The 24,370-nt window shown below is 46.4% G+C and overlaps 1 protein-coding gene across 4 annotated transcripts in view; it reads right to left on the bottom strand.

The window, feature by feature from the left end:
- Nucleotides 1-643: 643 nt before the first annotated feature.
- SLC38A1 (solute carrier family 38 member 1) overlaps nucleotides 644-24,370 on the bottom strand; it is a 69,380-nt gene continuing 45,653 nt past the window's right edge. For all 4 annotated transcript variants that reach the window (XM_084747852.1, XM_084747850.1, XM_084747849.1 and 1 more), the window contains 12 exons: nucleotides 20,356-20,429; nucleotides 18,315-18,407; nucleotides 17,664-17,745; nucleotides 16,538-16,620; nucleotides 14,835-14,893; nucleotides 14,607-14,717; nucleotides 13,020-13,099; nucleotides 11,148-11,248; nucleotides 8,550-8,671; nucleotides 7,879-8,020; nucleotides 7,682-7,779; nucleotides 644-6,068 (listed from right to left, as the gene is read on the bottom strand). In XM_084747852.1, coding sequence (XP_084603978.1) covers nucleotides 5,967-6,068; nucleotides 7,682-7,779; nucleotides 7,879-8,020; nucleotides 8,550-8,671; nucleotides 11,148-11,248; nucleotides 13,020-13,099; nucleotides 14,607-14,717; nucleotides 14,835-14,893; nucleotides 16,538-16,620; nucleotides 17,664-17,745; nucleotides 18,315-18,407; nucleotides 20,356-20,429 — 1,147 coding nt within the window. In that variant the 3' untranslated portion in view covers nucleotides 644-5,966. The remainder of the gene's footprint in view (nucleotides 6,069-7,681; nucleotides 7,780-7,878; nucleotides 8,021-8,549; nucleotides 8,672-11,147; nucleotides 11,249-13,019; nucleotides 13,100-14,606; nucleotides 14,718-14,834; nucleotides 14,894-16,537; nucleotides 16,621-17,663; nucleotides 17,746-18,314; nucleotides 18,408-20,355; nucleotides 20,430-24,370) is intronic.

Here is a 24,370-nt window from a genome sequence, read left to right as displayed (position 1 = left end):
CACTCACACGTGCGTGCGCACATACACACAGGCACACAGTAGGCACAAGAGACATGTAAGGATAATGGTACACAGCTTGGATACTCATGTTCCTGCTTCTAGAGACATGCATGTGCCATTGTGGTTCTGTGGGATGTAGGATGGGCAGCCTCATACCCAGTCGCAGGGAAGGAGGGGTGTTAAAAAAAAAAAAAGCTCAGGCTAGCCTTGCAGTAACTATTCACACAAAGATTTTGTGTACTATATTTTTCGGACCATAAGACACACTTTCCTCCCCAAAAGTGTGTGTGTGTGTTGGGGGGGATTAGGGTGTGCTTTATGGCCCGATTACTGTCCATCGGGCAGCAACAAAGAGGTCACTTACCAATGTCTTCAATGTGCCAGCCAAGGAAACTGGAAAAGTGCCTGAGTTTCTAAGTCTTTCCTCCTATTGAGTTAACACTGTTTAATGTTACCGTATTTTGTTATATTTTAATAAATATTTTATTATACTAGTACTAATTTGGTTCAGGATTTTTTTTATTGTTTTACTGCTCTAAAATCTGGGGGCGTCTTATGGTCCAACCACCCTCCGGCTGCTGTTAGCAGCCAAGATGGCCTTTCAGCACTGCTTCCTGGAGAATAACGCAACACACTCATTAAGTACTTTAATTCACATTTTAATGTTTGAAAACTATGTTAACACTGCATTTATATAACATCTTACACTTTCTTATTTATACCACACCCCACAGTGGGGGGGTGGGGAGGACAACTTTACGTGACGGGACAGGGAACAGCATTTGTGACTCGCGACTCACTTTGGATGCCCACCTGAAGTCATTTACAAGATTTTTACATGAATAAAACAGTGGTGTGCTACATGTACTGAGTCAGATGGGGCCTAGGAACCCTGGACTCTAGAGACCGTGTTACGTACCAATGATTAAGATTCAAGTGTTTGGGGGGGGGGGGGAACAGACAAGACAGTCTAAGTTGGCATCAACACTAAAAGGCAAACATGCAAGACCTTCAAAAGCTTACATTACAGATGTTTTCCCTCAAATCTGTGCTCAGATTAATATCCAGCCCTCCTTTCAAGGATCCCAATGTTTGGGAAACAACAATTCCATTTTGGGAAAAAAAAAAACAGCAACAAAAAGCCCTCTCTAACTTCCGTTTTCATAAGTCCTATGTAATAACATCAACGTTAACCATGAAAGAATGTTATGAAGAAACAATTTCTCATTTTTGAGCATGTCTCTTTCTATATGACAATGATTTTCTTCTAAGTCATCCTTATTTGTAGCATCTAAATGACAGATTGTCAATCCCAGCATAAGAAATCAAAGTGGTTATTTCTCAGACATCTTTTTTTTTTCCTCCAGACAATTAAGTACAGTTTTAGGCTCCAGGTTCACATTGACAGAGCTATGAGACAGAAGGTAAATTTCTTCTAATTCCCGAACAAAACCACTAACATCTATGAGAACGCGTATATATATATTTTTTATATGCAGACACTGGTGACCTCTATTTCTGTGTGGATCCACAACTGCAAAAATATACAGCCTCCTATGTATTTATTTACATACAAGCAAAGGATTCCTAAGGTGAGTCTCAGCTGCATAGATTCTCCAAGATAAGCCCAGCGCTCTGTGGCTCTTCTTCAGGGAGACCCTAAGAAAGACACCCGCGTCCACGAGAAATCTGCATTGTTCTCCAAGAGCCCACCCCTTCAGACTTAGCATGACTTTCAGTTATTACCCACAAGCCCAATCTGAACCCCAAAGTCTATTATCAGCAATTCGGTGTTATTTTAGACGACTGTGCTCTGTTGCAGGATTCTCAGATCTGCCATCCTGAGAGGAAAACACTGATTCATATTGCTAGGGAATCGTGTGGCATCTTTTCCTGAGTGCCCGATGCTCCCTTGAATAGGCGCTGCCGCTCTCAAGCAGATGCCCTTCTGAAATGGATGAATGGAGGCTTTGCTCTAAGGCATGCACCGCCATATGATCATACCCCCCACCTCTGCCCTACTCCAATTGGCTCCACCAACACACCGGGCTCTGCTCGCCCTCACAGCCCCTTGCAGATCCCTTGACAGTGCAGACCTAGAATACTCATTGTATTGATGTTTTATACTTTGCAGTGCTGGCACTGAACTTCACCAGGGCCTTGCACCTGCGACACCAGCACCCCACCCCACCATGGACACAATCTTGACTCCTGAAAACTCAGCAACACTCTTAAGGTTGCGTTTTTTTAAAAAAAAAAGGCATTTCTTTTAATTTACCTAATATTTTTAAAGCCTCAATTTGAATTCTTCACGGCCGTAAGAAAATATATTAGTGCCCCAGGCTACTTTCCCCAAAGGGTCCCCTCTGTTTCAGTCATGCCCTTGCACAACATGGAACTCAGGTAGGGGCTGGGCAAGACTCTCTTCCTCTCCTGCTTCTGCAGACACTGGCTGGACCCCGTTCTACCCTTCCCAAGTGCCTCCTCACCCAGGGAACCATCCTTCTGAAGTTGGACTGGCTGAGGAATGGCTTGGAGTGGTTCCCAAACTTGATGCCACTGGCATCACCTGGGGGCTAGACTTGCAGAAGACAGGTCGCTTTGCCCGCTGATGACTGATGCTCCGATGAGCCTGCAGAGGAAGCCCATGCTGCTGGCCTGGGCGGCAGCAATTTGAGAAACACCAGCCTGGGGGTTTGAGTTCGACTCCAGAATCCTTGGCCTAACTGTTGGAGGCGCCCTCGGAAACACTGACGTATCTTACCACAACCTTACTGCAACTCACCTCCACGGTGCTCTTACGATTCTCAACAGGGTCCATAAACATACAAGAAGGAAAAGTGGATAGAGACTCTTTTGTACCTTTTGTCTGATTACCAGGCAGTTAAAACATGTGTGCTGGCCTCAAAGCTGGAGACCATATTTCAGGCTACTGTGGTGGAGCTCCGACCCCACTGCCCAGCAGGTGACCTGTGACAGAGGTGAACAGTCGGGGTTGTTCCTCAACAGTGAGAAGTGTTTAGTGACTCCGACACCCCGAACCTCTAGTCTACTGGAGGACATGGCTCTTCTGGAGCCCTGGTGCGGGATTCCATTTCAGCTCAACTCTGACTTGGACAGCCTTTTCCAGATGCTCTGGGGGCCTAATTGCCACATAGAAGCCGATGAAGAAAAACTCCACTCCAGGTGACAAAGCTTTGGACTACGTTCTTCCTTGTGACCAGGGGGCTGCCTTGCCCATGCCTAAAAGAGTAGGTTTGCTTCTGCACACATTCTGCTGACCCTACTTCTAACAAGCAACACTAACCTAGGAATCTACAGTATTCTGTGTTACAATAACCAGAGAACGGTTCTAAACCGGGAAGTATGAAACTGGCCTTGGTCAGCAGTGTGGAGATCCCACGTGCCAAAGGAAAACACCGCTTCCCGTGGCTAAGGCGGTCTACTGCATTTGACTGGGCTGTTGAATGCTACCTAACATCTGTGATACAGGTATGTTTTGGCTATAAGTTCATTATTCTGAACAAGAGTAAGAGCTTTACAGCAAATACCACAGAAATTGTGGAATTAATCCGTGATACCTGACAAGTGAAAGCAAGATCTGTTGTTACCTTCAAACAGATTCAGGTACACATATAAAACAGCCTTTTGGGGGAAAAAAAAAGCAGGTATCACAGACATCAACAACTACGTGCTTCCTGCAAATAAATATCCTGCAAATAATACATTAGTTTTACCAACACGTAACACCCAGAGTCCCAAATCACAACACATCCCAGAGTTAATGGGAGTTCTAGAATTCACTTCGTGATTGTAAGTGAACAAATTACAACAGGACGAGGAGAACAGGAAGAGCAGTGCAGCTTGCAGACTGAATTGATGTATTTTCTTAAAGTGCCAAACAAGCCTACAAAGGTTGGCTGAGCCCTCTGTCACTCCCTGTGATATGGAAAGCATTTCCACAGAGAGCAGAGATGGCAGTAGGGTTTACCCTTTTCCTGTCTAGGCCCGGTGTTCTGTTGCCTGAACTCAAGGAGGACAGAGCTCTTAAGTACCATACCAAAGTAATGACGCAATGAAGGAAATAGCTTTGCCTTCTTCCCCAAGAGGTTAGTGGCAGGCGCTCTGATGCTCACCTTGTCTGTGGGACCTCAGCATGTTGAAGGGACATCTCTGTGTGACTCTCGTGAAGACTCCTCGAGACCTTTGGGGATTTCAGGCAGGAGAAACAGTGTCTATACCCAAGTTTCCGGGGCCTCTGCCAACTCTGTGTGTTACCTTCTACCCTATCTCTAGATAAGAAATGCGTGCTCAGCGCATTTTTATATCTGAGAATCCAACCAAAGCGCACCTGGCTGCGATACAAGCCCTGTTGGCGGAGAGCGGCCACGGCACGTGCGTGTGTACCTTTCCCTGTGGCTAAGCTACGGGCAGCCACAGGTATTGCCGTTGACAGGGGCATGCTGCTCTGGGTCCCCTAGCTGCCATGTCTGAAGCTCTTGCAGTTTTCAGTCTCCTTACCATCATCCTCTACTCTCCCCCGCCCCCCCTCAGGAGGGGCTAGTGAGAGGACATAGGCAATTCTGCCCTCCTGCATGGGTCACATGAGAGAGACAGTAGTAAAATAAAGGAAGAAACACAGATGGGGAGGGGCCTCCTGTCTCCCCTACCTGAGGCAAGAGGGGACACAGTGACTTGAGACGCTCTCCACAAAGACTCCGTCAGTAGGTTTACTTTTGAGATTGAGTGGAGGGTTAATGGAGAATAGAAATGAGGCTTATTTAAGGTACAAAAATCTTATATCTGTAATAACCTATTTTATAGATATAAAACAAGTCTTCTAAAGACTCCCCTAAAGTAAAGTACCCAATATAAAACAGGCTGACCTACGTACACTAGGCCATCCTTAGATAACACATTATTCCCTGTTGCAAAGAGCTGGTGGACGTAACTAAAGGATGCTGGGCGTATAAACTAACAAATCATTTCCCCCAATGCCGGGGGTGTAGACCGAAGGCTGGCTGCATCCGGAGTATTTCCTTGGATGGGCAGTCTCATCTGTCACTGTGGGTGCCGAGGGACCCCAAGCAGGTGACTAAGCCTAAAGTATCTGTGACACCAGAAGCCAAAGGGTGAGGGGTATAGGGGGGTGAGGGTGTATGGGGGGGGGGTGGAAACAGAGCTTCATCTGTGAGATCTCCCAAATGTGTATTCTAACATATTTACAGAGGTGTCGTGCCCACCACTTCCCAGCTGCAGACACTCCTATGGAACAGCTCCATACGGGAGCAGGATGGAGTACCAGGATGGAGTACCAGCAGGTCTGGGACAGTCCATATTGGGTGATCAGAGCTGCCTCAAATATTGGGCACGCTCAGATGCAGCCATGCCACGCAACCTGTCTTCTCAAAGGCTTATCCCAGTGTGCTATGTTAACCAAAATAGGCAAATCATTTATGAAACCTTTTTGTTTTTTCCTGAAACCTCCCCCCGCCCCCCTTTTTTTTTCTGTAAAGCAAAATAAATATATACAACTCAAGATTATTTTTTTTCTTCTAAAAAGATACAGATAGCATGAGCGGACCATCAGTAGGAAAACGATTTCAGAATCTGGGTGTCTAACAAACGAACACAACTGATGATCATGTTTTCAAAGTTCTAAGAGACTGAGAAGCCATAAAATGTAGTGAGCCGGGGTTGGGGGGGGGGAAGGTAACCGTGGAAAGCGCAGGATTAAGATGACTGGGCAAAGTTTGGAAAAAGCTAAAATCCACAATCCCTAAGTGGAAACCCCGGGAGGACACAAGTCATTCTAGAAGCGGGTCTCTGTGTCGAACCCAAGTAGTTATCCTGTGCACTTCTGTCTGTTTCTGTAAACTCGCAAAAGAAGTGGCGGAGAGGGCTGCGGATGAGTGTGTGCGGCGACCGGATGGGCAGGAGCAGAGGCTGGATTTTTGTGGCTGGTCTCAGTGGCCTTCGTCACTGCTGGATGAGCAAGCCCAGTCGTAGATGACCAGGGGGATGCTGATTAGGGAGAACAGCACGCCCAGGCCCAAGAAGAGGGCCGCCTGCAAGCAACAAAAACACAGGTCGTTTCCAACGCAACCAGCACTTTCCCCACGTACCCGGGGAAGAACAGAGATCTTTGCCTCCTCGAGTTCGTTTACAACTGTGGCTGAACTTTCAGGACGGTTTTAAAAACTGGATGGATGTGATTCTGTAGAATGGGCAAAAAGCAGGGCAGCCCTGGTCCTCTGTATTTTACCCATTGGCTTCTGGGTCACCTCGGGTGTCACCATGCTACAAATGACTCCCTCTCTAAAAAGACTGCAACGTAATACGCTGGGTGTGATGATACGTGCCTTTCGTCTCAGCGCCTGGGAGGCAGAGGCAGGCGCATTGTTGAGTTCCAAGCCAGCTTGGTCTATGTAGGAGTCACAACCAAAAAAGAAAAAGAAAAAGAAAAAAAAAAGACTAGAATACGTGTTCATTTGATCCAAGGGTATTGGCAGCAGGGCAAAACGAAATTACTTGAAAAAAAGGTTGATGACGTCACAGGTGAGTCAGCACCCAGGGATGTCAGCTTATATACCACTTGAACTTGGTAATGCTCCTGACAAACTTTGTGGGGGTGGGCGTCGGGGGTTCCCTGAGAGCCAGGGGCTAGCCTGGAAACTGGAGGGGGAGACAGAGCTAAGGAAAGGGTGGTACGTGGTGGGACTGTCCCTCTAACATGTCACAGTCCCTACCCAAGCAGAGCTCCTGTCTAGTGCTCTTTGGGAGACCCAGTTTGTTTGTTTGTTTGTTTGTTTGTTTGTTTATGGGAGTGGGGCTGGAGGAGCCAGGCCTCCACTGTTTGTAGCTTCAGTCTGAGTGGGCGTCACTGGCCTGCCCTGGGGGGACAGTTTCTTCCTTCCTATCCTAGGAAGGACTCTCTGCACAAGGCTACAGGATTTGGGACTCCTGGCTTTCAGGATACCTATCTTGGGGAAGCAGGGTTCTACAAGTGTATATAATCCCTTTCCCAAGCGCACAGGGAACCATCCCTCCTGCTGGATACTCTCCTCTGGGTCCACAGACTCAAGTGACACACATGACTGCAGTGCGCACACTATTCCAAGGAAACAGCACTGCAGACAGGACTGATCCCCTTTAACCCGGATCTCCTTCCTCACTGTCCAAACCCACCACCTCCAAGATGCCCTTGAACTTCAGCAGATCCACAAACAGTCCCAATACAGAAAGGCAGTTCTGAATCCAGACCGACTCGGTCCAAAGCACTTTTGAGGCATCTTTATGCCAACTCCCAACACCTGTGCATAACGCATTGCCTGCGTCCTGAGTCGTGCTAGGGAGTCACGTGGTGAGAAACCGTACTCCAACGACAGACAGCATCAAAGTCTTTTGTGTGTGTGTTCACGTCCCATCTTGCTAAAGACACCGCACTGCTCTACAGAGACACTAGAGTGTAACATCCAGTCTCCTAGCCAGCCACGCCCTTGGTGAGAACACAGGCAAGACCCAGTTGGAGCCAAACTGGAAAAGCTACTATGAAGGGTGGGAAGGTTTGGCTCTCCCAAGGGGAAATCAAAAGGGCAAATGTTAGGAGATTATTCGCCTGCGAGTTTAGGTGGGGAGGGATGGAATCAGGAAAATTAGAGTGGTCCAACAGTAGACATACCCAAATTCTTTGAGTGCCTTTATCGCCATCCTGGTTTGTGATTTTTAAATAAAGAGATGAAGGAAGGATGAAAATGAGCATATTAGCGGACGTGACTCCTGTAAGATGAAGAAAGCAATTGTTTTAGGGCCGTTCCTGAGAAGTTTTAACCGCAAGCAGCCTCTGTGGGCTGGGCGACGGCGACTGTAAAACCATACCTACGACTCCGAAAATATCCTTCATGGAGGGGATAAAGATCACCAGTAAGTTGATGATCACCAGAAGCAGGATGGTCACTGAGACGTGGCGGCACAGGTGGAACTTGGTCTTCTTGGCCAGTTCAAACAATGACGAACGAACCTGCGGGGGGGGGGGGCGGGGAAGGAGGGAGGGGGGAGGAGGTAGGGGGCAAAAAGCGGAGATTCCAAAGGGGCTCCAGACGGTGGGGTGTGAGGACCCCCCGCCTCTCAGCAGCAGAAGGGCTGACTTACTGATGCATGGGATTTTTTTTCAAGCTTTTTTCTTAACGCTTGGCAAACCTAGAGATTCGCTTAACAGTTTGAAGGTATTGGGGGGGCCGGGGGTGGGGCTTGACGCCAGCCATTAAGGTCCTCGTATAGGAAATAGTAAAAGTTTTCCCTTGGGTGGGGTGGTTTCCACTTGAGCGGTCTCTGAGGTAAGGTAGGACTGAGATGCCACCGCTTTATCTATACCCTTGTCAAAAGAGGAAGGTGGAAGGCGATAAGGCAGACCCCCCTAGAGACCACACTAACTTAGGGGTCCCACTCGCTGTCTAAGAGTGTGGAGACTTGGGGCTGTGGCAGGCTTTCTCTGAACAAAAGTCTAGAATCCCAGTGTTTCTCCTGTGACCCGAAGGCCCTTTACTTACCGTGAAAAACAACACAGGCACGGTGAGGATGACGGCTAAGATGACAGCCAGCCGCACAGTCAGGATGAGAATGTCACCATTTTTGCTTGGGTACTTATGGAGGAGGTCTGACTGGACCTTTTCTGAAACAAGAGGAAGCCAGGGGACTTTAGACGAGACCCTCGAACCGCTCAGTGACAATTCACCTAACCAACCAAGACTACAAAGAGCAAGGAAGCTGTACTGGCTGATTTTGTGTGTCAAGTTGACACACAAGCTAGAGTCATCAGAGAGGAAGGAGCCTCAGTTGAGGAAAGGCCTCCATGGGATCCAGCTGTAAGGCATTTTCTCAATTAGTGGTCAATGAGGGAGGGCCCAGCCCACTGTGGGTGTGGCCATCCCTGGGCTGGTGGTCCTGCGTTCTATGAGAAAGCAGGCTGAACAAGCCATGGGCAGCAAGCCAGTGAGCAGCACCCCTCCACGGCCTCTGCCTCAGCTCCTGCCTCCAGGTTCCTGTCCCGTTTGAGTTCCTGTCCTGACTTTCTTTGGAGGTGAACAGCAAGTGTGAGCCAAATAAACCCTTTCCTCCCCCAACTTGCCCTTTGGTCACTGTGTTTCAAAGCAGCAATAGAGACCCGAGCTAAGACAGAAGGCGAGGTTTTGAAGTATTTATTACAACAAAATTCAAAGGAATGGCCCTGTGAGATGTGGCCACTGTACATGCGCTGTTACCTAAAAGGGATCTAAAGTCACCACCAGAAGAAGCTGCCCAGAGCTGGAGGTGTCTTTGTGCTAACAAGCACACATGGGGAAAGCACAAAGCCCTCCGTGTGGGCCTTTCCACACCCTGGGAGCTCATCCCAAACGTCAGTCTCCTGAAGCAACTATGAACCGTACACATCATCTCTCCTTCCCATGTGCTCCTTGGAACTTACCTCCCAGTGGCCCAGCAGTGAGCATGCTAACTCACCCACACCATCGGGAAAGAACCCTTCCTGTCTGTGTCCATTTCTCCCACGAAACAGTCTTTATAGGTATGGGTTACTTTGATTTTCCTCAACTCACAATTAGAAAGAGTGTTTATTTTTAATTTTTTCCCCCCAATGTGGATGCTAGAGTGGAAACCTCAGAGTGTGAAAATGCTCAGTCTCCTGACGGGTGACTACCCACCCCCTCGTGACTCTCTGCTGGGGCGGGATTCACATGGTAACGAGTCCCACCAATCATGGTGTCAGCTTCAGAAAAAAGAACTAGAGATTGTAATAAAAAAAAATCCCAAATGTATATCTTAAAAAGAAACATAATAAAAAATATATTTAAAAAAAGAAAAGAAAAAAATTAAATTAAAAAGAAAAAAAATCTCATTAGGGGCTGGAGAGATGGCTCAGAGGTTTAAAGGGCACTGACTGCTCTTCCGGAGGTCCTGAGTTCAATTCCCAACAACCACACGGTGGCTCACAAGGATCTGTAATGAGATCTGGTGGCCTCTTCTGGCATGCAGGTGAACACACACAGGCAGAGCACTGTATACATAATAATAAATAAATAAATCTTTTTAAAAATCTCATTAGATCTAATATTCTTTACTCAAAATGCATAACCATTTATGAATAGCCCAGAATCCCCTTCCCAATCATATAGAAGGACCCGGTGTTCCATTACAGGCCACGGAGGGATGCTGCTTGCTGGTTTGGACTAAAAAAAAAAAAGACTCATAACTCAGGCCTTGAATGTCAGCTCTTTTCTCTCTCTTCTCTGCTACCAGCCCTGTGATGCAGGAAACCTCGGAACGCCATTTTTATAAAAACAAATCGTGGCAGTCACGTTCGGGCCAAGCTATCCTCTACTGCTTATAAAATCAATACCCTCCGCGCTGACGTAATCTGCAAATCTGTTTAAATTTTAGATTAAAAAAAAAATGGTGAGGGGTGAGTCTAAAAGAAGTATTTAATAGAAAAGATGGTGAAGTCTACTTAGGTTGTTCTCAAGCTATGGCACCACGGAAGAGTTAGTTAAAAACTGCAGGGTTATGGGATGAGAAGGGCAGGGCCATGAGCCATCCTGACCGGGGCAGCAAACAAACCGGAAATGCTGTCTTTCTCAACTTACACTTCTTTTCTGTGTCATTGCTTCCTCTCTCTGCGGGTACCAAATTCCAGCGAACAATTAGGTGCTTTATTTTTAATTAACATTGAGTGTCATGAGTGTGGGCTCGGCTCTTTCTCACTTTCAGTGTTTCTCTCTCTCTCTCCTCTCTCTCTCTTTTCTATTAATGGAATCTGACCCAATTTGCAGTGGCAAGTAGGAAAAGCCTTTTCTGATGTCGGTTTAAATTTTCCTAAGATGTCATCCTTCTAAAATGTAATTTCTCTGAAGAAGAAGAAAAAAAAAACTCCAGGGAAAAAAGTTTATATTATTTGTCAGTAATTAGCCTATAAATATGGGAGGACCTATAAATATAAATCGGGATGTGGTATAAGGAAAAAATCAAACCAAAACAAAACAGAAAACATGGACCCTTTTGTTGCACTCTTTGGTTTCAATGTAAAGTTACCTCAGCACTGGGTTTTCCTGTTATTTTTAAGTACGGATAGGTGTGCACCAGCGGAAGTGGCTTACCATAAAAGGTCAAGTACCCAAAGATGGCGGTCAGGAAGTACATGACAAACATGGCAAAGAAGGAGATATTGGAGACCATCTGCATTCTTTTCTGTGACCGGCTAAAAATAAAGAAAGAAAAATTTAAAATTACATTGCTGATTTAAAGCACTAGCTCCTCTCTGGCTAGGGTAGTCCCTGACTAGCTCAGCTGAGCCCCTGCAGTGATGTGGCTTAGAACAATTCTTTAACAACAAATGGGTGCTTTTAAAAGATATAGTTCTCAGCCGAGCGGTGGCGCACACCTTTAATCCCAGCACTCGGGAGGCAGAGGCAGGTCGATCTCTGAGTTCGAGGCCAGCCTGGTGTACAGAGTGAGTTCCATGGACAGCCATGGCTACCCAGAGAAACCTTGTCCTGAACAAACAAACAAACAAACAAACAAGATATAGCTTTCATGGGAAGGTGGACCATTGTTAAATATTTGTGGTTGTTTTGATTTCCCGTGATGACTAAGTACAAGAAAATTCAAGTGCTCTTCTCTGGGTCCGAGGCTGGGCTCTGGTTTGGCAGGGCTTGGCCTTGGGAGCACACCTGGGCTCTGTCTGTCTCAAGCACTCAGAAGCTCTCAGCTAAGATGGCGGTGGGCTCTAGCTCTCAGGCTACACGTATGTGGGCTTGCGAATCACCCTTCAAATTGAGCTGCCAAAACAATAAATCTACAACCTGTGCTGCTCTGGACCGGTCACAGAAACCGGTTAGGCTCACGGATAACTGTGATGTCGCGGGGAGTCTAGAGGACAGGGGCACTGGGAGGGAGACACTAAAAGGATGTCAGAGACCAAATACTGACTGCTTGGCTAAAAGATACGCATAAAGATACACGTAAGTTCCCCCACGGTTAGGACCATAAGGCAAGAACAAGGTTCTGTGTTCATGGAGGCAGGCACTTCAAAGCTTAGCTATGGATTGGTTAAATGGCAAAGCTAAGACTTAAGGGGACAAGAGCAGAGGACATGGGGACGGCAGCCATGCTGTGTGCGTCTTCAGAACTTAGACTGTATGTATGACAATCTTTAGGCAGAAGCTAAGAGATAGAACACAGGAGGAATTTATAAGCTGGCCGTTAACCCCGTCTGAACCAACATCAAAGCCACATCCATAGGAAGGCAGCATGGTATTTACCAACTGCTAAGGAAGCTGAGGCAGGGGGGAATTGTGAGTTTCAGGGGTAACCTGGGCTACCTAGTAATCTCCTATCTTAAAAGCAACAAATTCGCTTACAGAACAACCCTAAGTAACAAAACTCAATACACACAGTATTTGGAGAGGGGGGGACAAAAAAAGAACGAAAAAGCCCACATTTGGGGTGTGGGTGCCGAGGAGATGGCTCGGCGGCTAAGAGCACTTGCTATGCAAGCGAGAGGGACTGAATTCAGGTTCCTAGAATCCAAGTAAAGGCTGGTATAACAAAGCGCCTGTAACCCCAGTGCTTCGGGGGAGGGGAGCAAAGCGGTGGGGGTGGGGTGGGGGTGGGGCGGTCACTGGTCTTGCCAGGCTAGAGACTCTGTCTCAAGAAAATATGGTGGCCAGAGTGACCGAAGCTGAGTGCACACACGTGTGACACTCACACAAGCTCACACAAGTAACTAATCAATTAAAGCCACATGGCTTGTCACCTTCTTTTCAAACAAAAAAAAAACCCCCAAAAAACAAAAACAAACAAACAAAAACCAACTGCACCTTTCGGAGCTTCCTCAACAGAGAGCTTGCTCGAGAACAGCAGTGAACATTGGGGCTGGAGGATGAATCTGTGTTTATTTCTACACAAAACTTGCCCATTAATGGGAGGGGGTAATAAAGAACTAGGTATAAAAATGTCGTAAATCTTACTCTTTGAGCTCGCTGTAGATTGGCAGGACAGATGGGTGGCAGACAAACGCAAACGCGATGGTTGGTAAAGCGTACACCGTCTATTTGAAAGGAAAAAAGAAATACATTCAGGATAGACATTTTTTTTTTAACCACAAAAATTATGCAGCTGTTTTATTTCTGAGCTGTCATTATCAGACTGCTCCTCGGGATCCTGGGATCATGTGATTATCAGGAGGATTTTGGTCTCCTTATATGAACAGCTCTTCCAAGAAGGCTTATCTAGCGGAACCACAGGGCTCTTCTGACAGAGGGCCTGCCGTTAGACCCGGCCCCTATGGTGAGTGTCAAATACCCTGGCACACCCACACTGATGCTATGCTTATGTTGCACTAGCCAGGGACATGGGTCCCCAGTGCAACTGAGAGGAGAGGACAGGACACTGCTATTCTCTGACGTCTTTCAATATGTGGAGTCACCTGCCCACTGCCCACTTAGAAGCAGGGAGATGGTGGTGCGCACCTTTACTCCCAGCACTCCGGAGGCAGAGGCCAAAGTTCAAGGCCAGCCTAGTCTACAGAGTGTGTTCCAGGCCAGTCAGATCTACATAGTGAGGTTTTGTCTCAAAAAAAAAAAAAACAAAAAACAAAAAAAAAAACAAAAAACAAAAAACAAAGTGAACAAACAAAACAGCTAAACAAAATTAGTTTCACAACTTACTACTTTGACTATATTTTTAGAGTAAATAAAGAAATCTATTTTCTTGGAGGAGATATTTTTTAAACACTAAAACTCAGCTTCTTATATAAGACAAAAGAATCCCCCTCTCCCCCCCAAAAAAAACAAAACCAGAAATGAAAAAATAAAAAAAGAAAAGCAACATATCTTATGCTCTAACTGTTCCAAACACCCTCCAACAGGAACCCTGGGATGGGAAGACAGGACCGCTGTTTCCACACAGTAGTTGGAACACCGCCTCCCCGCCTCCAGCATGAGGATCCCAAGCTATGTCTGACTAACTGCAAAGGTCCAGGCTGCCAACCAAACCCTGGCAGAATGAAGGTTTTGAAAGTGCCCATCGCGGTGTTCCCTTCCCCCACCTCCACACAGCAGCGGTGGGCTGAGGGTGTGATGAATCAAGGCGGTGCCCAGCACTCCACACAGGGAGAGACGTGTGGAGACAACAAGCCGGTCACAAGAATTTAAGGCTGTCCCAAGCCAGATAAAGGGTGTGCTTGTGAGCATGTGTGCCCGTTTGCCTGTGAGCACATGTGCCCAGATGCCTGTGAGCACGCGTGCCCGTGAGCACTTGTGCCTGTGTGCCCGTGAGCACTTGTGCCCGTGTGCCTGTGAGCATGTGTGCCCGTGTGCCTGTGAGTACGTGTGCCCATGTGCCTGTGAGCACGTGTGCCCATGTGCCTGTGAGCACGTGTGCCCGGCAGAGCTGTGTGTTTCTCAAAGGCATGTGAACGAACTGTAGGGCACAGAGGAGGGGTGCCGGGTTCTTCTTTCATAGATGAAAACATCCCAGGCAGGCGATTACAACAAGAAACATTATGGCCCTCAACAGCAATGCTCATATTTGCTCTTTAAACTCGTAAAACGTACTTTTGAGTTGAAGGTGACGTATTTTGGCGTACACGTGTCAGTCACATTAGCACTTATTGTTGCGTTTTGCTCTGCATTCATGCAGGGAATTTGAAATTTCTTGTAGATAACCTGGTAGTGAGAGACACAGGAAAATCAACGGAGAGTATATTAAAGTCAAATCATGAGTAACTATCCCAGGGCCCCCAGCGACGTCACAGGCGCAGTGACTGCCTCATCAGAACTTACCACTATCAGGAAGAAAACCATGCAGCTCAGGGAAAATCCACTGGTGTAGCCAAGATATCCTTTTTTTTAAAAAAAGCAAGATATCAATTACTTTTTTACTTCACTTCTTGTATGCATTATTTCAAGCATGGTTTGGAACTTCAATATTGATAGTGCTATTTTATTTGACAAAATAATAACGATAATAACGGTGATAGTGATAGTAGGGCTTTGAATAAAAACATCACAAGTTGGTATTTTGATTCTACGCATTTCTGGCACATTCCAGGACACAGATCTCACCACAGCTCTTTCTTATGCACTTACTGTGGGAACCCTGAATGTTACTGAAAAAACTCTCTCCCGATGAGAGGCCACACGAGTAAGATGCACACAACTGGGAACAAACAGAGCCATGGTTCTCAACCTCCCTAACACTGGGACCCTTTAAAATACAGCTCCTCACGTTGTGGTGACCCCCAACCACCAAATTATTTCATCGCTACTTCATAACTGTAATTTTGATACTGCTATGAATCATAATGCAGACATCCAATTTGCAGGATATCTGATATGTGACCCCTGTGAAAGGGTCATCTGACCCCTCAAAGCTGTCGCGACACACAGGTTGAGAACCACTGAAAGCCTTTACACCGTTTGCAATGCCCAGGAAAGGTGGCCAACGGCTTCCAGGAACTGTGCTGTTGTCATCCCCGGGGAAGTCTGGTTCTCTACACAGAGACAGGGACAGAAAAGCCTACAGAAACCCAGAGAGCTGAGAAAAATCTACTTAAAAACTTCATAGACACTGTGCAACTCTGACACAGCTTAGCTAAGCCAAGATAAAAAACAAACGAACAGAACCTCTGCAATTCGTCATTATTTTTAAAAATAACTTCAATCCAAACTTTTGCCTTGAATTAGCCCAGATGTAAAAAATGCATCTTGGAGTCTATGAGTAGACAATGTCCTGGTTTCATTATTCACTGTATGAAATTCCTGAAACCCCAGGCATGCTTGTCTCCAAATACAGGAGTAAAAGCAAATATCAAAACTAAATGGATGAGTTGGAGAGCATCTGCCCCCCCCCACACACACTTTAAATCTCTCTTTCTCCCTTTGGCAGGTGAAGACACGGAGACAGGCGACACTCTAAACTGAAGAGTGATTGAGCCATAACACTTCTGCTTTGTCTTGATTATCAGATTTGAAGCCTCTGGGTATAAATGAATGGCTATTTAAAGCCACAAGAAGCCAGCCAAAGTGGGAAGATGTTCAGTTTAAGGCTTGGGGAGACCCTGTTTCTGAATTCACAGTAAGGGGAGGTAGGGATGGAACATTGGGGTACATGCATAAGGCCCTGGGTTGGATCCCCAAACCACAAAACAAAACAGAGCAGCACTTTATAGAAGAATTCCATTTTCTGGCCTTTTTTTTTTTTTTAACAGCTGCCTATAAGCTGCGCTACTGAAAATATTAAGAGTCTATTCCACTCCCAGAACCCCCTTCGCCCCTGCTCCAGCTCAGTAGAAAGGCTTGTCAGAAAGCCGCGGTGTTCTCAGTCTCACACACTCAAGGCATCTCTCATTAATACTTCCAGCTGAGGATTTGGTTCATCACTAGCCCCATGAAAGCGGGCAAAGCTGTTCATTTTCTAATGTTTCTGACTCGCCTGGGACTAGACAGCCTGTGACAAAGGCCGGCTCTTTCTTTGCTCAACTCACCCAGATTCTTCAAGAGACAGAGCGGGAGAATTATGCCAAAGGTCACCAGCACCACCAGAACTCGGCCGTCAACGTACCAGTCTCTGGAAGGCAAGCAAGGAGGGGCTGGGTTAGAGTCTTCAATTGGAAAGTGACGTTTTTCCTCAAATGTAGAATTTCACGATGCATTTTCATGGCTATTTTTTTTTATCGGTACCTTTGCCCATTCTTTTTGAGGATTATTCATCAAATACTTTAACCCCACCATCACTTTACTATCACCTCATTACCATGTGACTAATGGAAGGGGCTCCCCCTCTCCCGTTGGTTGGCTAAATGTGGCATTCCTATGAATTATTTATGCGGTTTCAAAGCCAACTGCATATGTGGCATTCTGTCAGATTACAACTTGTCCTATCAATTATTTAAAGAGAAAGTTCCCTTTTGTTTTCCACGGGTAACATCAGCAAGGACGGAGCCACCGCAGGTAGACATCACTTGCTCCCCGGTCCTTTGGGGGTGACCTTGAGCAGAACATGGGGGGGGCGGGGGGCGGGACTTTGCGTCTACAGTTTCCCGTGAAGGGAACCTGGGAGACTACGGCTGACAAGGACGCGCTTAAAAAAATCAGAACGTAATGTTGTCCCAAATGGCATCACTCCCTCAGGTGAGCCGCATTTACAACGACTTCAGTTCATGGAAATTCTGCTCCTAAAATGGCAGGACACACATAGCACACAGAAACAGAATTCTGCCATTTTCAGGATGACAGATGAATCCACAGGCAAGTGGCTTCCTGTTTCTTCCATTTATGTTTCCTCCCCATCGCCCCCCCCCAAAAAAAAGAAAAGAAAAACAGACTTAGGAAAATTTTATTTCTAAAACTTTGATAAAATAAAACTTGACCAGCCTTCATTTAAGCCAGCGGCCCTCAACCTTCCTACTCTGTGGCCCTTTAAGACAGTGCCTCACATTCGTGGTGATCCTCATATTCCAATCATAATATTTTATTGCCACTTCACAACTGTAATTTTGCTGCTGTCCTGAACTGTAGTGTAGATGCCCGATACGCGGCCCCTGAGAACCGACGGGGTCACCAGTTACATCACGCCACAAAAACAAGAAAAGGAAGAAGTCAAAGGCTTACGAAAACGCCTCGTCCTTTCCCATGAGGAATTTTATGGCGGAAGGAAGTTCGTTTTTCACTATGAAGAGGTAGCTCAGCATCGCTGGAGGAGGAGGAGAACAAGTTTAGAAAGGTGACACCACAGCTCTTGTTACCACGCGCAGGGCCGGTGGCAGCTCGGAGGCTCCCCTCGGGGAATGTTCTGCCGAGGCGCTTGACCCTGACCCTGCTTTACTGTCCACGTGCCACGCAGGCAACAAAAAAACTTGCCGCCTGAATTAGGTTAAGTTGCATATGGACACCCAGCCACCAGCATTAGAAAAGCCAATAACAGCAGGGCATGGTGGCACACGCCTTTAATCCCAGCACTCAGGAGGCAGAGGCAGGCGGAGCGCTGTGAGTTCGAGGCCAGCCTGGTCTACAAAGTGAGTCTAGGACAGCCAAGGCTACACAGAGAAACTCTGTCTCGAAAAACCAAAAGAAGGAGGAGGAGGAGGAGGCGGAGAAGAAGAAGAAGAAGAAGAGGAAGGGGAAGAAGAAGAAGAAGAAGAAGAAGAAGAAGAAGAAGAAGAAGAAGAAGAAGAAGAAGAAGAAGAAGAAGAAGAAGAAGAAGAAAAGCCAATAATATCCACACAAGGGCCAAATCATATAAGAGAAAAACGGCCATCTTACCGCCAGTGTTCTGCAGGGAGGTGGCTCCAAAGATCACCAGCTTCCCGGTGGTGCCGAAGACTTGTTCTCCCAGCTTTTCATAAACCATGCAGCCTATGTACAAATTGAATTTGTGATGCTAGAAGTGACAAGACTCTAAGTGTTGGGACAGCTACCATTTCCTCACGCTGCTGGCTACTCTTCAGGTGACTCTGTGCCTTTCTCAGATTCATACCTTGGCACTAGAAGGGTTAAGCCATCATCATTCTGAACAAGCTTGATGTCTCTAAATGCCACACCACCATTGTTTTCCCTTTGTCAAGTCTGCCTTCACGAATATTATGAGTAGAGATTAGATCATACTGGGTCTTTTTCATGGATCTGGTATGTAATATTAAAATAAAGGTTTGATTTTTTTTTTAATCCTCATGTTTGAGACAAAGAAAAAAGAAAAAGAAATTAATATCCTGAACTGAGTAAGCTATTAGAGAATTATCTTCTACTTGTAGAAGGTACTTTGACCCCATCCCTGCTTTGCCGTTTGAGAACAACACCTTTATCAAGAAAGTTTCTTGCTGCAGCTGGCAGTGGCCGGTGCAGAAGTACATAACAGGCTGAAGTGCTAAGAACAGGTCATGGTGGGGTGGATGGCCTCAAACAGGAACGCGGTAACACGGTTTCCACTGCTCAGGAAACACCACGGAAGAAGGGTTGGAAAGAATGGAAGAGGCATTGGATGGGGAGGGGAACAGCAAGATGCTGTCTCCCGGACACGACACAACTGCTGTACTCGTGAGCTCACTGCAGCTGTGGTGACCTGTACAAGATTGGGCCTGTAAACATTTAATCACAGATGAGGGTGGGGAGTAGGGGTTGGGGGATGGGTGGGCAGGGCCCAGGACATCCTACCCTTCCCTGAGGGGACTATTGGCTCAGGGAGACTATTGGCAAGTACTGGCTGTTGGAGAAGGGATCATTTTCTTGAATGCTGTAGTCACTGACAGCCCTTTCTCCAGCAAACAATCTCTCACTCATGTATGAAACTATTTAAGCTTAGTGGGCCATGTACAACACGTACACAAATAAGAAATAAAAGGAGGGGGAAGACCTGTTAAAAAGGGTTCCAGTGGGAAGTGGGGGGGGGGAGAAAAATGGGGTAAAGCTACTAAAATTCATTGTATGAATGCATGAAATTGCCAAACACCTTTTCAAAGCTTAAGAGAATTATCTTCATAATATCTCTTCAGTCCCTCCTGTTTTAAATATAACAGTGAGCTCAGCACATCCAATAGTCACTACATAAGAATTTTCATCATCATGTGTAAATATAGTTCGAAGACATGCAACTGCCCAAAGAAAGTGGCAGACAAAATCTGAAGAGAACTTTGGCAGTAGCAAAATTCTCAAGTGGTCTACCAGCTCATTTCAATAAATAGCAAATTTCTAAACCAATTCACTGTAAATAAATAAATAAATAAATAAATAAAGTTAATCCTTCTTGATGGTAGTTCATAATTCCAGAATATTCACAAGAAGCAATTTGGGTCAGGCTATAATTAAACATTTGCTTAACCTCACGTCAGGGGGTGGTGTTTAAACTAGATAATGGCAAGATCCTGGATTTATTACGAAACACTCAAGTCATCTGTATATAATAGCTGGCCAACATGGCTTTAGCTAACGTAAGAGTCAACGTATTACAAACACAAGCCAGTGTCCCAGGGACAGAAAATAAACACTTCAGGTGTTACACTGCCCAGAGAACTTGAAGTCCCTAGTAGTATATGCTCAGTCCCACAATGCCTTGGGAGTAACATTTTCTCCTTGGAATAGGCACAAAAGAGAATAAAGGGCCTGTTTACTTAAGGCCTTGGAGCCTATGATATAAAAACATAGGATCTTTGCTCAGGGTTTATAAAGGCCTCAGGAAACAGTGACACCTTTAAAATAAAGTCATCTCAAGCTAGAAAACCAGGTACAATTGAGAGCTCACTGTGAACGCCACACGCACACACTGCCCACGAGCACCCTGCCTTCCACAGAGTCACATTCCTCAGCTTACCGGTTTCCTTGGAACAGATCAACAGTAGGTTTATTGAGTATATAGACAGCAACGTCACTGAAGTCAGAAGTATCCTATAGCAAAGAAAATAAATCCAATTGTAGCATCTAGAAAACACATTTTTCAAAGGGCTATGGTCTCCTTCTGGTTAGCACCCAAAGTTAGCTGCCCACTTAAAATCCTCAAAAATCCTCCCGTCAGATGAAAGGCTCATCAGAGTCTATGTGAGTGAACCTGTCCCTATCTGTGACGTCATTCAAAATCCAAGCAGTGATGTGGGGACATTTAGGCTGTAAGACGAGGCTATGTCCCAGCACTCGGGAGGCAGAGGCAGACGGATCACTCTGAGTTTGAGGCCAGCCTGGTCTACAAAGCAAGTCTGGGACAGCCAAGGCTACACAGAGAAACACTGTCTCGAAAAACCGAAACCAAAAAAAAGACCAGGCTATGAAAGAAAGCCTTTGTAGCCTATGGCATGAATACTCTTGGGTTACATCGGGGTGAGAAAGTGGTTTTGAAGGTGGGGTGGCAGGGAAAGTCATTACAGACCTTTAGGGAGTGACCATGTGACTTTGGCAGACACACTTGACTTCCAAAACCTCATGGATAGCCCAAAGAAACGCCAGGCTACGTGACCTATCACCCGGAAGCTATTCCTCAATCTGAGCATTCTGTTATTAATTAATTTATTTTTCTCTGCACCTGGTTCCTCTTAGATAAATGCGAACCTCTCTTTTCACAATCAAGCACAACAGAACACATCCATGTTTTTGTTTCAGTACACCTGGCTCATCAAAGGACCTTTCTCAGAAAAGGGGATAGTTAAAGTGACATGGGAGGGGACACAAAATGTTTCGACAGCACTTGGGTAAAACAAGACATGATAACTGGCGGGGGGGGGGGGGGAGGAAGCATGTTTATTAAAAGAAAGAAAGAAAAATCCAGCCCCCAAAAGAAACCACTTACTTCCTCACACAAGAAACAATGCCTTGCATGAACTGGCCCCACTTTATTTAGCTGTGGCATAATTAAAAGCAGTTAGTTTTCTAGTAAGCGTTGTTGAGAGGCACTTGGCACCTCAGGCAGTTTTCTGTGAGCTCAGGCTCTCAAGCCTCCCCCACAGCACACCTGTGGGCCTGCAGCTCTGGGGCCGGAGGCTTGTCTCCTCTGGTCCCTCTTCCCTTCCCCTGGGCAGAAGGGCTGCTCTCTGACTCTGTAGCATTTTTTCCCCTGCACACTGCGCTGCCTTGGAGAGATGAATAGGGAGTTGTGTGGTCACCAGGACGGATGGGCTCCAGAAACAGATCCAGAAACAAGAAGGCCAAGTCCCTTGGAGGCAAAACAAACACCGGGAGAAAGGACAGAAGAAGCGAACCCTGGGAAAAGCTAAAACGCCCTGCTGACAAAGGGGAAGTGAGGTTATTCGTGATAAGTGAGGAAGTGCGTTCAGACTTCTATTTATTGGCAAAGGCCCTTGAGTGAGGAGCGTGATGAGAGATGGAAAGACCCTTAAAGGGGAACGTGAGGCCAGGAAGATAGCAAAAGCAGGCATTTCATTAGCCAAACCGGTGGTTTGCAATGGACCAGGGTTTGACTTGTATTAGAAAAAGGAGAACCAGATGGTCTTACGAACAAAAGTAAGCGTTGAAGAAACAAGCTTTGGGTTTTATTGGACACCATGGGGCAACGTCTACAAGCAAGTGTGATAGGCCCCAAGGCACAATAATCCCCACAGGATGAGGACCAACTCAGGGTCTGTCGTGTGCTATTCTTGAATGACCACGGGCCATGTTGGGATGCTGCAAGGACCAAAGAGTTAGTGTAGAGGAGGCATTATCACCCGCAGACCCAAGATGGATGCCAAGTACAGCCTGGTAAGAGGGAGATCCACCCTGCAGGAAGGGCTGATCGTTCTCCTCTGCAGAATGAATCCATGCATTCCAAGAACCCAGCTGTGGCACGACGCTACCATGTAATTAAGACCTCCCACAACCACATGGCTTCCTTGCCCCATTCTGTGAGCCCCACCTCTCTGTGGCTGACACGCAGTGGCCTGTAGCCAATGGCAGAAGTGAGGGACATCGTTAAAAGACCCCTCTTGTGCCTCTTCCTTGTTCAAGAAGAAATACTGATCAGGGAAGATTTTAATAAAGCATGCCTGTCTTCCCCACACCTGAACGCAGAGGCATGAGGTATTCCCACAATAGTGAAAATGACTCAGTTTTTTCCATGTTTGGTGACAGAACACGGTACCCTGCAGCCAACAACAAGGAGTGTCCGGTAGCCTTTGCCTCAAACCATTCAGTCTCTGAAAATTCTCTTTTTTTACTCTTCCCAAAAACACATCTCCTCCTGCCCCTTCTCCCTCCTTTCTTCACCCTCCTCACCTAGGACAGAGTCTTACCACATAGTTCAACTTGGCCTCAAACTCATGAACCCCCTGCCTCACTGGAAACCAGTATGAAACAAAGCTGCAGAGGTGACTCAGAGATTAAGAACACTGGTTGCTCTCCCGGAGGACCAGGACTCAATTCCCAACAGCCACATGGTAACATATAGCCATTTGTAGCTCCAGTCTCAGGGGACCGGAGGCTCTCTTCTGGCTCTCCACAGGGCACATGGTACACAGACGCACACGGCACACAGACGCATATGTAGGTAAACTGCCCATACACATAAAATAATTTTTTAAACCTATCTTTTTCTATAAGGTCACTAAAAAGCAAACTGTATACGTGAAAATTCTAAGAACGTAGGCTACACCAAAATCTAGCACAGAATTCCACAGGATGTACCTTTTTTGTTAAGACGTTAGGAAGAAGCAGGGTTGTCTAACTGATATCTAATATGCCTGGATTGGTTTGAGAAACTCGAGTTAGAGATGCTTTAAGACTCAAACACCATGACACCTGGAAGAGTGGGCCAAGAGGAATACAGCAGAGAACACCTCCGTCTCAAGCATAACCACGACCCTATTTGTCCCAATAGCTGGACACATAATTATGGTTTCCTGCAAAGACACGGACCACTCAGAGATAGCTCCAGCTTCCACACTGCTGATCACTAGGGAAAGGCTGGTTGCTGGAGGCATCTTTCTGTGATAATTGGGTTGTCAAGGTACTGCTCATCCAGTCTTGTGTCATCTTTGCCAAGGGACCTAGCATGTATAACTATGGCAGGGCTGGCAAGAGAGTTGCAACTCTGAAGGATGTGGTTTAGGACTCTGAAGAATCCTTGTGTCTATAACACTTTTAAAAATGTGGTGTACCGAGCCCTGATCCAGGCCTCCGAGGGGACCTCACCCCAACATCTACCCCCTGCATGACCTGCTGGAACACATGAAGGGGCCGGTTCAAAGATTAAGAATCTCCTTGACACACAGCAACAACGGGATATCCGACAGCAGTCCCAGTGAGGGTCCAGTAACCACAGCGTAGGCCTCCAACCAGACCCATGGCTCATAGCAATGGACATTTGAAAGTAAACATACGTGGACAAAAGGCCATACTGTGTGATACACTACAGCTTCTGTGACAAGATATTTTTTGTTTGCTTGTTTCATTTTACTGGGGAGGGGGGTGGTGGAGAGGGGAAAAAAAGATGTGATGCCGCAAGCCGGGAATCCCAGCACTTGAGAGGCAGCAGCAGGAGCATCGGGAGTTGTAGGCCAGCCTCAGCTACGTAGCACGTTCAAGGCTAGCCTGGGCTACATGAGAACCTATCTCAAACCAAAACTAAAATGACCCCAAGCCAATAAACATACCTCCTCCGAGATACAGTACAGGGACAGTCTAGAAGGTTTTGTTTCTTTCTGACAAGAAGTCTGTTAGGAAACAAAATTCTAGACTCCTGGCTCAGAGCATCATCTTCAAAAACTCTTGCCTGGCAATCACCCCCAAAAGGAGACCTCTTTGTCCTGCGCCAACATGGACGTCCCCATCTGCAAAGCCTCTTCATGGGGAATGCGCTAGGCAACTCGTTCCATTTCTTCAAGTTCTGTGTGCTAGAAATGAGC

The sequence above is a fragment of the Acomys minous genome, assembly GCF_964271855.1.
Source record: "Acomys minous genome assembly, chromosome: 12".
Lineage (NCBI taxonomy): Eukaryota > Metazoa > Chordata > Mammalia > Rodentia > Muridae > Acomys > Acomys minous.
This window is presented reverse-complemented; position numbering and strand designations above follow the sequence as displayed.